The sequence below is a fragment of the Molossus molossus genome, unplaced genomic scaffold, assembly GCF_014108415.1.
Source record: "Molossus molossus isolate mMolMol1 unplaced genomic scaffold, mMolMol1.p scaffold_m16_p_4, whole genome shotgun sequence".
Classification (NCBI taxonomy): domain Eukaryota; kingdom Metazoa; phylum Chordata; class Mammalia; order Chiroptera; family Molossidae; genus Molossus; species Molossus molossus.
Window position 1 is genome coordinate 9,044,927 of NW_023425377.1, and position 15,361 is coordinate 9,060,287.

General features: G+C 50.9%; 1 protein-coding gene across 2 annotated transcripts in view; it reads right to left on the bottom strand.

Annotated features, from left to right (window-relative positions):
* The window catches only part of TENM2 (teneurin transmembrane protein 2), an 883,834-nt gene that overhangs the window by 12,134 nt on the left and 856,339 nt on the right, over window positions 1-15,361 (bottom strand). For both annotated transcript variants that reach the window (XM_036239731.1, XM_036239730.1), the window contains exons 26-27: window positions 3,720-4,016; window positions 846-2,460 (exon numbers count right to left, since the gene is read on the bottom strand). In XM_036239731.1, the coding sequence (XP_036095624.1) occupies window positions 846-2,460; window positions 3,720-4,016 (1,912 nt within the window). The remainder of the gene's footprint in view (window positions 1-845; window positions 2,461-3,719; window positions 4,017-15,361) is intronic.

Sequence of the window (15,361 nt, forward strand, 5' to 3'; positions counted from 1 at the left end):
CCTTGGGACCCTTCTGTAGTACATCAAAATGTTCAAATCTTAACACACACACACACACACACACACACACACACACACACACACACTTTGAGAGAAGGGTGCTTGTCTTGTTTACCATTGAATTCCCAGAATCTAGCCTGGTGCCAACTCTACAAATGTTTGTTGAATAAATAACAGAACAGATACCTATAAGGTAGCACAGACTTAATTCTGCTTTGTGTTATCATTGGTTATTTGTATGTGTATCCTGCCATCCTTGGGGGTAAGGTGGGGAACTGGGTTTAGTCATTTCAGTACCTATGCTACTCATTGCTTCACTAGTAATGATGATGTTACTACACAAGCAGATACTTGGTGACCATCCGCTCTCTAAGTGCCAGGCACTAGGCTTTACCTACATTAGTTCATTTACTTTTTCAGATCACTCATAGGGTGGTTTCATTAGTGTCCTTTCACAGAGAAGGAAACTACAGCTCAGAGAGACTGGACAACTAGCCCATGGTCCACTGGCTTATAAATTGAGAAAGAATTTGAACCAGATATTTCTGCACTAGAGTCCCGTTCTTTCCCCCTCCATAAAGCGGTTTCCCTCTGTTGGGGTAGGAAGGGCTCTTATAAAAGTTATTTCAACTGAATGGACTTGAAAATGGTCAGGACATCTTCAAACAGACTTGGTGACTGCTCTGTACTGTCACTTGGCTGTTCCAGATACTGTGCTGCCCAGGTGTACAGCTCTCCAGGATTCTCCTAGCATAAGATGTACGACCTTCTGAAGTTCCCAACCGTCTACCAGGACCAACCACCCCACAGGGAGCCACTGCCCAACCGAGGCACAGAGTCCTCACCTGTCACGTAGTTCTTCAAATCCAGCTCATTGCTGAGAGGATTGTTGCTCTTGAACATATATAGGTTAAAGGGGGCTGGCTCCTTGCCCACATTCTTCCACATGGTGTAGTCTGGAGAGGCCCATCGTCCAGCCAGCACGTCATAATCACGTTGAGTGAAGTGGACCAGCTTGGTCAGGGGGTCATAGAGCCCCCCATGGAAGCCAATGACCATCTGGAAGTCAGGGTTGGAGTCATAATAAATCTCCCCATAGGCTGTGTACTGCAACTGTTTGATCATAAGACCATTGATGCTGAACACAGCCAGGGGAGTCCCTGTATTATCTGAGGCAACGTAGTACTCCTCCCCACTACTGCTCTCCATGGCAAAGAGGTGACCCTGGAGGTCATAGTAGAGCGAGGTTATCTCGGAGTTGGAGTGATTGTAGACATGGGTGATGCGAGTTGGGTTGTGGAGATCAGAGTAGAAATATTGCAGATGGTGGCCCAGGTTGGTCTTGTAGGAAGCCCGCCGCCCCACACCATCATAGCGGTACTGGACGCTCCACCCACTGGCCTTGTTGTAGGCTCTCGTGAGGAGGCCCTTGGAGTTGTACTCGAAGATGTCAGCCCCTCGCTGGCACAGATAGCCATCATCGTCAATTTTGTACTGCACGTCCCCAAGTCTGGTTATCCGATCCCGGAGGTCATAGCGCAAGGGCATAAGGCGCACACTATTGCCCGGGTTCAGCAAGTGAAGGTTCCCATTGAGGTCATAGCTGTAGCGCCAGGTTGGGCGGTCATTGACAGCCACACTCTGGAGCTGCCCATCCCCGTCATAGTCATAGGTATACTTGGTGGTGTTGGCATAAGGCCCCAGTTTTAGCTCCCTCTTGATCACTCTTCCCATGCTGTCGTACTGCACCGTCATCCAGTACATGAGGGACCTGAACATCTCATACTGAACTTCCTTGATCCGTCCATGGGTGTCAAAGTGTTTGCTGAGGGTCATCACGGCAGTGGTAATGATCTGGTTGATGTCATAATAGATAACTCCAAACTTGCCGAAGTGTTCCACCTTGCCAGATATCTCGTCGTAGCGGTAGAGGTCCACAGGAAGGGGAGTTTCACTTATGACGGGCTTAATGCTCGCAATCCGGAAGCTGTTGTCATGATAGGTGTAGTCAAACCTGGCATTAACCATGCCTTCCTCAGAAAACCTGTAGATCTGCTTGTCCACCAGTGGGCCAATCTTCCGGTACCGGATGGTGCAGGAGAAGCCCCCACTTTGGAGGTTGACCATCTTCAAAACACCAGTGGTCTCATCGTACCCGAAAGTGACGGCGGTACTGTCATAGACGATCTCCGATAACTTGGAGAGTTTCCCATACTTGTAGAACACCTGGCGCCCGGTGCCCAAAAAGGACGTCTTCAGGATGCGGCCATCATCACTGTAGTCAAAGATGACCGAAGCGTTGCTTTCGGGAGGGTTGTAAATGTTGCGGATGTAGCCAATGGAGGTGTGCGTGGACATGCTGTGCCGGGCGACGCTGGGCATGGTGACGGCGTGCAGACGGTCGGAGGAGTCATACTCAAATATATACTGGCGCTGACTCTGAAGCAGGAGGACCATGGACTGGGGGAAGGAAAGGGGAAAGGAACTCATGAGTTGGCTGTTTTGGACCAATCACTCAAACGAACAGCATTTATGCCATTTCCCCAAAAGTCCATTCAACAGGCATGAAGGATGGGGTTGTTTAGACCAGAGATTATGAGGAGGTTGATTTCACTGGGCATGCCAACTCTGATGGATCAGGGTGGCTGCCTGGAACAGCACTTCTCAGACTTGAAAGTGTACGGGATCTTGTTCAAAGGCAGATTCTGATTCATTAGTTCCGGGAAAGGGGCGGGGCCTGAGAATCTGCTTCTGTAACAACGTCCCTGGTGACGCTGATGTTGCAGGGACCGTGCTTTGAGTAGTGAGGGCCCGGAGGACTGAGGTGAGATCACTGGTTGAGTTTGCCTACAGACTCAACAACAAGGAATCTTGAAATTGTTTAGAAATGACCGCCACTGACCCAGCAGGGGGCGAGTGTGGCACATATACTACGTTTGTGCCACCCCTGATTAAAGAGAAAGTGCAGCCTCCATTTAGAAGCTACTGAAAAGATTAAATAGCCCAGGATCATCGATTCTTTGGGGGGAAAAAATGGCCTCAAACTCGAGGCAATTGGGAGATTCCTGCTGCCTCTGGTCAACCATCCCAGTATTTTATGGCATAATGAGAATGTACTCAGGAGGGGCCAACGGGACAGCAGCCCCTCCCTTGCAGAGGAGGTAACAGCTCTGCCTGCAAGGGAACACTCATCAGGAGGTGAGGAAGAAGGGCCTCTTTTTACCCCCCGTCAACCTACATAGACCTACACAGAGACCTGAACCTGGTACTTTCAGACACAAGCAGTTGGTGGAGAGGACCCGTTGGCTGGTTCAGCAACAGGCCACGTGGGAGGGCGTTGCTCTGTGTGCTGAGTTTCAGGTACACTTCCTCCTCTGATGGCGTAACTTCAGGCTATGCAGAAACGAATCCCTGCGCTTCTAATTTATAAGTAATGATCAGCCATGCTGTCTGTGGGATGATTCTGTCTAGTAGTAGTATTATTTTTGGAATGAAATCAGAGAGTCTCTCCTTTTTGCCATTGCTGAGTGTCTAGCCCTTTTCCCCTCCTTTACTGGTAATAGTGCTGAGCTATTACTATTTCATTCAGATGGCCTCCCTCCCAGCGAGGGGCCGAGTGGGAGGGGAGCCCTTGTGGAGTTAAAGATGGTCCAGGGTCTCTGGCGAAGCGTATCAGGTCGGCTTAAGAAAAGCTGGCCCAGGGCGGCAGGCTCACCCACCTTGTCAAGGTAGGAGTAGCTCCACACTTTGCCATCGGCAAACATGCGCGACACGATCCGGCCTTGCTTGTCGATGTCTGTCCTCTCGCTCATGGCCCCGCGCTGCAGGCCCGCCAAGCGTCCGTTGAAGAAGTACGAGACGTTGACGGCGGCCAGCCCGCTGCTGGGGAGCCAGAGGAAGGGGCGGCCCACCTGGTCGTAAATGATCCTCAGGGTGAACTTCCGGTGATCATCGTAGATCTTTTCTGTTCGAATATTCCGGTCATAGTCAATGGACAAGAGATTCCTTCCATGGACCTAGGCAAACACAAAGGGCCTGGTTAGAGAGAGATCACGTGTTGGCTCGGGCTTCTGTGGAGCCCACGGCTGGCGTGGCCAGGGCACAGGGTACGCCGGAGGGAGACATTACCCTGAAGTGCTTTCTAAACTCTTTTACATCATGGTACACATAGAAAGTGGTGACATCTGTAGGGTGTACTAGAATCCTGCTCGGGGGGGGGGGGGTGCACCATGTAGCGGTGCCGCCACGTTGTTGAACGCGTGGATGGCGAAATTATGCAGTGCACAGCCACCGTGGGGCAAGAGTGTACCTTTGCACACTTATGAGCCTTTTTTTGCCACATCACCCGCTGAGTAGCCAGCAAACTGTAACACAGGTGCCAGGATTTCATCTGAAGCCTTAAGTAAAGGTACCCAGGAGGGGAGGGAGGAAGTTTTCGAAATCCATATTTTGCAAAGACCTGGAATCTGAAGGTTCATTCTTAGGTGAACTCCTTTACTTCTATGTAGACAGACATCTGCCAAGGTTGCAAGACCTCCGTGGGGAGACCTCAGCAGGGCCGGGGATGCCCACAAAGGGGAAGACTGATGTACTTAGATTCAAGAGGAGTAGTAGAATCCATCCAGACATGATTTAATGTTTGTTTGGAAGTTGATGTGATCCGACGAGAAGAAAGCCCGTCCCAGATGGCACAGTTGGGAGGCTAGAATCTGGGTAGGGGTAAAGGAGACGACTCTTGAGATTGAGCCGCGTGTCTAAATCTGCAGCCCCGAGTGGACAGCTGGAAGTGAATAAAATGAAGCCGACTCAGCTCGGGCTCTTTCAACATAATTGACTGCGAATCCAGACATCCTGGACGACTGCTGATGGCAACAGAAGATATAAACAGGCAGTAGGAAGAGATATGGAGATGGCTGGTACCTCCTCACCTCACCCTAATGGTTCAATAGCACTTAGTGATAAAGAGGATGGTTATGATGATGGTAATACTAACATTAACATGTGCTGAGGGCTAGTGTATACTGGCATTGAGTTAGGCAACTTGCATCCATTGTCTAAGTCGATGCTCACAAAAATCACTTGACTAATGACAAAACTGAGCCAGAAACAGAGAGGTTATGTACTTGCTCAAGGTCACACAGCAGTGAAGTGGTAGGGTTGGTCTGGGACTTAGCACTAAAGACTTTGACCAGTTAGCCACTCAGACATTTAACCAGGTGTACCGCTTGCTGAATTATATATGCATTGAGTGACCTGAGATGTGTCCAGTGGGGCAGAGACGGTGAGGCAATGCCACAGCCCCGGAGGCTCCACGCTGCAGTGTTATGAGGAGATAAGCACTACTCCCAATTCCACACCCACCTGTATTCTGCGGAGCAGCGCCGTACCCAGGTGACGACCTATGTTTCACAGCTTCCTTTGGAGATAGGGGTGGCTAACATGACACAAGTGAGAGTTATTAGCTGGGTCTTCTGGGACCCTTGAAGGAAGCTGACTCAGCTAAGAAGTAGACACCCTTTTGCTTTCCCTACTTTCCTCCTCTGCCTATGTGGAATGCGGATGTGATCCCTGGAGCTCCAGCAGTCACTTTGTGACTATGGGGTGACTTTGAGGATGAAACCTCAAGGTTCACCCAGAGACAAAAGAGTCTAGCTCTCTCTTTGTGGACCTAGGTGTCTTCAGTGGTCATCCATGCCAGCCACGAATTGCTCACCCTTAGACTCCTTTGAGGTCTTATTCCTGTAGCTGTTACTTAGCAGGTGAAACTAATCTCAGACCACACAAGCCCCTGATGCTTTGACAGGTACTGTGCTAGGCACTGCACGTACTTGACCCCAGTTTCATTCTCACAACAGAGGCAGAGATTCTTATATATATGGACCATTAGCTCAGAGGGCTCACAGAGCCAGACAAGGGCAGGGACCACATGATTCTCCGAACTGTTGCTATTTCCAGGGAGTCATCCCAGAGAGAAGGTGACAGAACGTTTGAGAGAGAACATTTAGAAAAGGGGACGCAGCAAGGGGTGGATCTAGGCTCTCAGATGGCACGTTCTTGGGGTTACAAGAAAATCTGCTTCCAGTGGGAAGGCTCTATTGTCCAACTTGCAGCAGCTGGGAAGATGGGTCAAGAAGGTAAACAGTGAGTCCAAAGTTAGCGCTGTCATTACTACTGGGGATTTTGATCTCAAATCAGAGTCACACAGGCTGGGGTCACTTTCTCTGGAGACAGAAGTTGGGCCACATTGGGTTGTTACATGTGGGACAACCGCAGAAGATTTTTTTTTTTTTAATCCTCACCCGAGGACATTTTTGCATTTATCTTCAGATAGAGCAGGAGGGAGAGAGGGAGGAAGAGAGAGAAACATCGATGTGAGAGAGACAGATTGACTGGCTGCCACCCACACGACCCCAACTGGGGACTGGGGACAAACTACAACCAAGGTACGTGCCCCTAGTGGGAACTGAACCCGGGACTCTCTGGTCCATGGGCCGATGCTCTAACCGCTGAGCCAAACTGGCCAGGGCTGCAGAAGAGTCTTAAACCTGTGTGTTTAAGAATTTCATTTCAAGCCCTCACCAATGTTTCATTTGGCAGAATGAATTCGGCAAGAGGGAGGAAGGATTTTTGGTGTCCCCTGTGCCAACTGCTGGTGACACCCTACCATCTCCTCTCTCCTCCTGTCCTCATTCCCTTTCCTTACCCCCCTCCCTTTGCTTCTTCTGGATAACAGCACGCAGCCCCCATTGCTTACTATCAACTGCACATCACATCTGTGCTAACGTGAAGCTCGGACCTGCAGGGTGAACACCAACCGAGCCACGCGGCCCGAGGACGTACAATGGGTTTAGCTGTTCTGAGCTCTGCCCTTGTTTTACCTGATCTGCTCTTCACACTAACACTCCTAGGCGGGCGCTGTTATTACCCCCGTTACACCCAAGGCACGGCTAGGGTTAATGTCCCGTTCAAGCTTCTACAGGTAGTAGGTTGTTGAGCCCAGATCCCAACCGAGAGTTCACGGTCTTCATCTGTGTCAGCCCTGCCTCCCGGACCAGCGGCTCCCCACCAGGCCTGCGACTCTAAACCACAGAGGCTGCTGTCGACAGTCACTGCTGCTGGACAGACTCCACAGCGCCGATCAGCCCCGGACAGACGCGGGGTGACTCTGCTGTGTGCTCGTGGTTAGAACACACTCACTGTGGTATCAGGCCCCGTCTTCAGTTACCTGGGGAAGACCAACAGGCAAATCGTATATGCAGCCATAATAGAATCATGTGTGAATCTATATACCACAATATGTAATCATGAGAGACCAACATGTAAATCACATCCATAAGCAGGACTACCATGATAACTACGAGGGTTCTAAGCTTATACAACTGAGTAGTGGACATGTGCAGAAGAGGGGTCCCCAGCCTCTGACGGCCAATATTTGGGTTTGTTGCTAATACTGAGCGCTCACGAGGGCGCTGGCCCCTTGTCTGGGTGCACCAACCATGAAGAACTAACAGGTACTAGCCATTAGCCATTGATAATTCAAGGTGGGATTTTATTTCCAAATTCACCATGGCCCTGGGAATTGGATTTTGTTATAGCACTGGTTGGAATTAACTTTTTATTTTCTTGTTTATTAAGATATAGTTGACATATAAGTTTAAGGTGTACAGCATGATGATTCGACTTTCAGCTATCGTGAAATGGCTACTGCAGTAAGTTTAGTAAACATCCACCAGCATCGCATATAGAAAAAAGCAAAAAAGCCCTGGCCGGTTTGGCTCAGCGGTTAGAGCATCGGCTCGCGGACTGGAGAGTCCCGGGTTTGGTTCCTGCTAAGAGCAGGTGCCTTGGTTGCAGTTTGTCCCTGGCCCCGGTTGAGGTCGTGTGGGTGGCAACCACTCGATGTGTCTCTCTCACGTTGATGTTTCTCCCCCCCCCCCCCCCCCCGCTTCTTCCTGCTCTATCTGAAGATAAATGCAAAAATGTCCTTTGGTGAGTATAAAAAAAAAAAATTAAAAAAAAGCAAAAAAGAACAAAATATTTTTCTTCTAGTGATGAGAACTCGGGGTTCACTCTCGTAACGACTTTCTTATATATCAAATAGCAGTGTTCACTGTAGTGGTCAAGTTGTACATTCTGTCCCTAGTAATTGGTATTTTATGACTGGAGGTTCATACCTTTTGACCACCTTCCTCCAATCCCCCCTTCCCCCTGGTAACCACAAATAATCTGATCTTTTTCTATGAGTTGGGCCTTTTTTTTTTTTTTTTTTTAAGATTCCACATACTGTATAAGGGGAATCATACAATATTTGTCTTCCTCTGACTTATTTTAATTAGCATAATACCCTCCAAATCAGCAGAATATTCCCACTTTCTATGGCTGAATAGTATTCCATGGTGTGTGTATATCTATCATCTGTCTAACATCTTCTTTGTCCATCCATCCATCAGTAGACACAGGTGTTTCCATGTCCTGGCTGTTGTAAATACGACTGCTCTGAATGTGGGAGTGGAGATATCTCTTTGACATAGTGTTTTCATTTCCTTTGACTATATTCCCAGAAGTGGAATTGCTAAGTTACATGGTAGTTCTCTTTTTAATTTTTTGAGGATTCTCCATACTGTTTTCTTTTAAAAAAATTTTTTTTCCTTTATTAATTTTAGAGAGAGAGAAAGGAAGAGGGAGAGAGATAGAAACATTGATGAGAGAGAACATTGACTGGCCGCCTCCTGCCTGCCCCCCCACTGGGGATCAGGCCCACAACCTGGGCATGTGCCCCGACTGGGAATCGAACTGGCGACCTCTTGGTGCATGGGTCGATGTTCAACCACTGAGCCACACCAGCCGGGCCTCCATACTGTTTTCCATAGTGGCTGCCCCAATTTACATTCCCACCCACAGTACACGGAGTTCCCTCTTCTCCACATCCTCACCAGCATTTGTCTTTTTAATGATGGCCATTCTAAGAGGCAGGATGTAGTATCTCACTGTGACTTTGATTTGCATTTACCTAATGATTAGTGATGTTGAGCATCTTTCCAAGTGTTTAGCCATTTGTGTATCTTCTTTCGAAAATGTCTATTCAAGTCCTTGGCCCATTTTTAATTCGGATTGTTGGTGGCTCCCCTCTGACAGGTCAGGCTGGGGAGCCACACTCAGAGTGGGGGTGGCTGTGACTCAGCTCCCTTGCCTGGGTAGGGTACGAGGGCCCATTTGAGGCACCTCCCAAATTTTCCAAATAGGCTTTCAGGTCCGAAGGGCCAGGGGCTACACTCAGCAGAGGGCGGGGCGTGAACACGGCCCCTGCTGGGCATAGCGGGGAACCGTGGGATCAGTTCTGCCCGTCCACCTGTGGGCTGGAGCGTCGCTGGCCATGCAGCCTCCAGGTGTCCCCGCCAGCCCTTCCGGTCCTTCTGGGGCTAAGACTCAGCTCTCCTGCCTGGGTGGGGGCAGACCATCACCCCCTGACTTCCACCTCAGGCTGTGCCGCCAGCTTGGGTCTGCAGATGAGCAAAGCTGCTGATTGGACGACGACTGGGGCCCCGGGGCCGCCAGGATCTGAGTGCTGGCCTGTGGAAGCCCCGCCTCCTACTTCGTCACTGTCAGGTTCCCCTGCAGTCTCTGTGGGTGAGACCAGAACAGGGGCCCTCGTGAAGCAACCCACGATGTTGGGGCGGCTGCATGTCCCCTCTGGGCTCTCTTTTCCCACTGAGGACGCATAGCTCAGGGCCACCTCCCTGCGCGGTACTGTGCCTGCCCCGGGAGGGGCCCGTGTCAGCTTGTCGCGGCCCCACTTCCCCTTCTAAGCCGTGTGTCTGTCGTGGTGCAGGGACGGCCGCCTCACCTGTGTCCCAGCATTCTCTCCGGTGTCTTGTCCATGAATAGTTGTCAGCTGTTCCTCTTAGGAGGGGAAGCAAAGTCGGGAACCACGTCACTCCAAGTTAGCTTTTGAAATGTGTAATTTCTGTAAAAATGCCCCATGCTTCTAATAATTAAATATGATAAGTTCACTGGAAGCTCAGCAAAGCGGTTCAGGCCAGTTGCGTAATTTGATTAGAATCAGGTATCTTTAATTATGAGGGAACCGCTTGTGAAGAGGAGAGACCTCAGCTGTGGGGTGTGAGGTGCTGGAGGGCTCGTGGGAACCTGCCCCCCAGTTTCCACTGCGCAGAAGCTTTAATTTAGCCACTCTGTTCTCTTATTCTGAATTAAATTACCCATCTAACAATATTTAAATTAACCTTGAGGCTTCCTGGAGAACATAAAAGTTATTTTGAATTATTTTCGCTGCCAGGACCAGCAGTTCCCTTCCCAGCTGGCTCCGTCGGTGCTCGGCAATAGAGAAACCAATTTTTAAATTAATACAATTTTGTGTTCGTAAGGAAGCCATTATTTTTAATTATCGAGCATTTTCCTCAGCCTGGCTTCCCCAGTTAATAAAACTCAGCTATTTAGCATGGTTTTTATTTGTGTAGAGGGCAGGCTTTGGGAAGCAGTTCCCCCTGTGGAACCCCCCGGCCCCCCACGCCTGTCACGAGGAGGCTCATAAAAAACCCCGAGAAAAGGAAATGCTGTCGTCAAAATGGCCCTGCTGGGGCCATAACCAGCGACTCTAACTCAGCTCGCAGGGCAGTGGTGGGAGCTGATGATGTGAGAAACACGAGGAGGAAATTAACACCGGGCTGATCCCCTCCAGGAGGTGGCACTGGAGCGCAGCAGGAGAGGCTGCAGTTAGACTTAGTGAAGAACTGTCTGCCCATCCTGCCCTGAGGGTGGGACACCCAGAAAAGATTAGTGAGGAGGGGTGTGGGACTCTCCACGTCTGGCGATGTTTAAAAGCAGGAATCCTGCCTCGGAGAGTTTACTTATTCACCTAAATTGTGAAAAGCCTGGCTTAGATGACATCTTCATTTCCTTCCTGGGTGGGTCTGCTGGGATTCATTTTAACCTTTTTCTTTTCAATCCTCACCCGAGGACATTTTTTTTTAAATTTAGAGAGAGGAAGGGAGAGGGAGAGAGAAATATCGATCTGTTGCCCCCTGTATGCGCCTGCCACCTGGGTAGGTGTCCTGACCAGGAATCGAACCTGTGACTCTTCAGTGCTCGGGATGATGCTGCAAACCCTGAGACACACCAGCCAGGGCTGTCTGTCCTCTGGGATGTAACAGCAGCGTCGCCCCAGCTCCCATACACCAAGACAGTGCGACATGGGGAGCAGCGCTTGTGCAGACAAAACAACTTGCGAAGCTTAAACAACCACAATGAGAAGGGCAAACCTCTGCAAACACATCCAGCGATGAATTCCCCAAGCAAATGCTGTTTCGGGATGACCTGCTATTTGGGGTGGTGGTGAGGTGGGAAGGTGAAAAGGCCTGGTTCTGAGTTGCAGTTTTGACAGTGATTGGCTTTGTCATTGCAAAGCAGCACCTTAGTGTTTGTGCCTCAGTTTCCTTATCCGTAGAGGCCTGTGAGATTCTGGTGGGTGGTGACTTTATCCTAATTTTCTTAATGTCCCTATTATTTTGGGCAGTGCTCGGTGCTTAGCAAACGTTTTAAAATAAAGGGGCTTGGATTAGGTCGAGTTTAAGAAGCCTGGCAACTCGGATGATCTAAGATTCTCACATGGAAAAACCAAGAACTGAAGATGTGACCGGGACATCTGTGATCTCCAAACACCTAAGGGGCTTCGTTCCAAAGAGCAATTAGAGTCATTCTGGGAGGACCCCAAGACCTGGCATTAACAGAGGTCGGAGGGAGAGGATGTTCATGATGTCACCTTAAAATCCCATTCATTCGTCCATTAAGTACTTACCGAGCTGTTACTGTGATCAGCACTTAAGATAGAGAAGATGGTTATGGTCCCTGCCCTCATGGAGGTTGCAGGCCAAGGAGGATAAAGACATCAGTGTAGCGATGAGAATAAACACAGGGAAGAAGGAATGGGGACAGGAGAGGCGCACTTAGCCAGAACGCGACCGACAAGGACAGTTTCCTTCCATAGGCAGGGTTGCCTCCGTGGGGACTTAAAGTCTGAGCAAGACTTGGAGTGAGTGGGGAGGAGAGTCAGCACCTACCAGATGGGGGTGAGCAAGGGAGAGCTTGAGCAGTAAGCAAGGGCCCTGCACAGGCAGAAAAATGTCTCAGATGCTGTGGGGATATTCTAGTGAAGCTGAGTGGGCCGTGGGTAGGGAGACGGCAGAGAAGAGGGGCATTGGCTATGGAGGCTCAGCCCCGATGACCAAAGGAGCTTATACTCGTCACCCTTCAACCTGAACTTCCAGAAGCCAAGTATGGCATGAGTCTCCTAGCGTCTGAGAAGGGAGGTAGACAGTCCAGCCTGCGGTGAACGTGGAGGGGGAAACTGGGGAGGACAGCATTTCTAAGATCCTTACCAAGGCCACTGGGGCCCAATCCCCTAGATCTCACCCCCAGCCAGTTTGCTGCAGCCACACTGGCTTTCTTTCTGCTCAGGTTAGGAATAGCAGTCTCTTCTGTCTCAGGGCCTTTGCACATGCTGGTGCCCTAGCACAGGGGGCTTTCCTCCCATTCCGCGCCTAGAAAACGCCTCCTCTTCATTTCGTTCTCAGCTCAAATGTCATTTTCTGAGCGTGCCTTTAACCTAAGTCAGGTATTTCCTGTTATCCTCACCCTGTATTTTTCTTTCTAGCACCCATCACAATTTCTTGGATTAAACTCCATGAGGTCTTTCCACTTTCCCATAGCACCCTCCGAAACAGCAAGTCAGCCTTTCTAATTAGGTATCATTAAAGCCAATATTACATTTGTTATGGGCTGTGCTTTCTGCGCAAGCCCTGCTCACCGTTCAGGCTTGCCTGTTTTATTCACCGACACACACTCCGTGCTGAGTGCGTGCCCAGAACCTAACAGGCGTGCGCAGAGGAGAACATTAGTCGGTGCGGAACGGATGCTCTGTTGGCGCGGGAAGGAGCCCACGGAGTTCAGGCTTTCCCGAGGACTGTGTGAACAGACCTCCCTGAGTGGGCTCCATGAAGAACCAAGTTCACGCGTGTGTGTCCTCGTGCACACACGCACCTGCCTCACACCGCGCTCCGCCACCGTCATTTGCCACAACGGTAAAAGTAACGCAAGCCAACGTGTAATTGCAACGCCGTAATAATGAGAAGGAAACCAAAACAAGATCACTGACTTCCACTTCCTCTCGGAAGGCTCGTAACACGAATACCAGTATCGGATGGAAGATGAACCGCTCTTCTTGTGTTCGGCCACCTACACGTGTGATCTCAGTGTAAGTCACAAGCAGGAGGAAATATTCTTGAGAACCGTGTACTACATTCACGTTAGGAAAGAGCAGGAGTTTTAGATCTTAGTAGAAGGTGTCCGTTTCAGTTCGGTCTTCCAAAAGTCTAGGAAAAAAGCTTGCTTGGGGGAGGGAGAGGCATCATTGCCTTTACAGATCCTCAGGGCCAGTGTTTTGCCTTACAATTAGGCTTTGAAGGATGCAGAATATATCGGGGGGGGGGGGGTGTATGTGAGTGAGATTTAACCTATTCTCTTTTTCTTCCTTCTTTGGTTATAGCCCCTCCCTTCTCTAAGGTTTCCCATGTCTAGGCAGACTTACTGAGATGTCTGTCATAAGTTCCATGTGACCCAGGCCTGGCCAATCATAGATCCCCATTTTGCTACCAGTGATTGGTCCGGGGATGGGAACTCCATCTGGGCCAGGCCAATGACAGTTTCTTCCTGAGATTTTATTTATACACACACACACGAATAAATAAGTAAATGGTGGGGGAGATTCTTTCCTCCTCTCGGCTCACTAAGCTGAGCTGATGTCAGCCTGGAGTCAACCTGGACCAAGTCTGCCTGACCCCGCAGTGGGAAGAGGTCACTGGGCTTGTGGAGACACCGAGCCAGCCCCTGTCTTGTGGGGCCGTTGGGCACGACAACGCATGCCCTATGCCCTTTTTAATTTTTATTTATTTATTTTTTAATCTTCACCTGAGGATATTTTCCTATTTATCTTCAGATAGAGGGAGAGGGAGAGGGAGAGGGAGAGGGAGAGGGAGAGGGAGAGAAAGGGAGAGAGAGAGAACCATCGGCGTGAGAGGGACACATTGACTGTTGCCTCCTGCACAACCCTGACCAGGGCCGGGAATGAGCTGCAACCGAAGTACGTGCCCTTGACCGGAATTGAACCCGTGACTCATCGGTCCACGGGCCGATGCTCTACCGCTGAGCTATACCGGCCGGGGCACATGCCCTTTTTATTCAGCTGGTTTGGGCGGATTCCCCGTCTCTTGCAGTGGAAGGACTCCTGACTGGTGCGGGGCGATGTGTCTGTGAACTCATGCCTGCTCTTAGTGAGCGGTGGAGGAACTGATGCGCTAATACCCTCCCAGGGGCCTCAGCGGGGCACGGCCAGCACCTCCCGTGGCACCTGTCTCTGAGCCCCTGCCACGGAGCACCGTCACCAGGGGGGTGCTGGGAGGTGGTCCCTGTCTTGTGGGCTCGCAGAGGCCCCCCTACCACTGTCCGTGTGTGAAAGGCCGGAGAGAACACAAGAGGTGTGGGGAGGGCAGGGGCACCACTGGGAATGAGATTCCTCGAGAAGTCCCGGGGAGGATAAAGGAAATCTTTCCCACACCGACGGGGAGAAGGGACAAGCGTCACAAAGTTTGGGTGGAAGGCGGGTCAGGGCCCATCCACTCGCCGTGGGGAATGTCTCCAGCCTGCAGAAGAGGCTGGTGTGTCCTCGGCCGAGGGGTGTCCCTGGCAGGACTGCTGTTCGAAGTGTGCCTAGGCGGGTCAGCATTTCACTGGGCACTGCTCTCTGGGATCCTTGGTCTCTACCTGCAGGGACGCTCACGCCGCTCAGCTGGCCAGACTCCCAGCAGTCCTGGCAAAGGTCAGGCCCTTGGCTTTAAGGTGCGATGCCCTCAGTGACCGCATTCAGAACCTCTGCAAATTCCCTGCTGTCCGTGGGCGAGTGACGCGTACAAGGTGCTGGTTAAATGGTCGCTCTGTAAAGGGTCGTCGAATGTCTTCCCTGCCCAGAGGCAGGACCGGGCTGGCAGGGTCTCGCCCCAGTTCTGGGCCTCAGTTCCATATCTCCCTTACACAGCCTGCGGGCCAGTCCCCAAAGTCGGGGCAGCCACTCAGCGTCCCACGCGGTGGTGGAGGAGAGGGACCCTCAACGGGAGGGCGTGGCCCGCCAGCTGCTGAATGCTGTTGACTGTGCGGGCTGGCTCTCGGCTCTCTCCCTCTGCCTCCGCCTTACCGCCGCGACACAGTCTCGCAGTCCCCTCTGGATGATCGCAGCAGCCTCCGTGTCCCCCGCCCTGTCCTGTCCCCTTCTAACCCGTCTTCCTCCACATCGGAG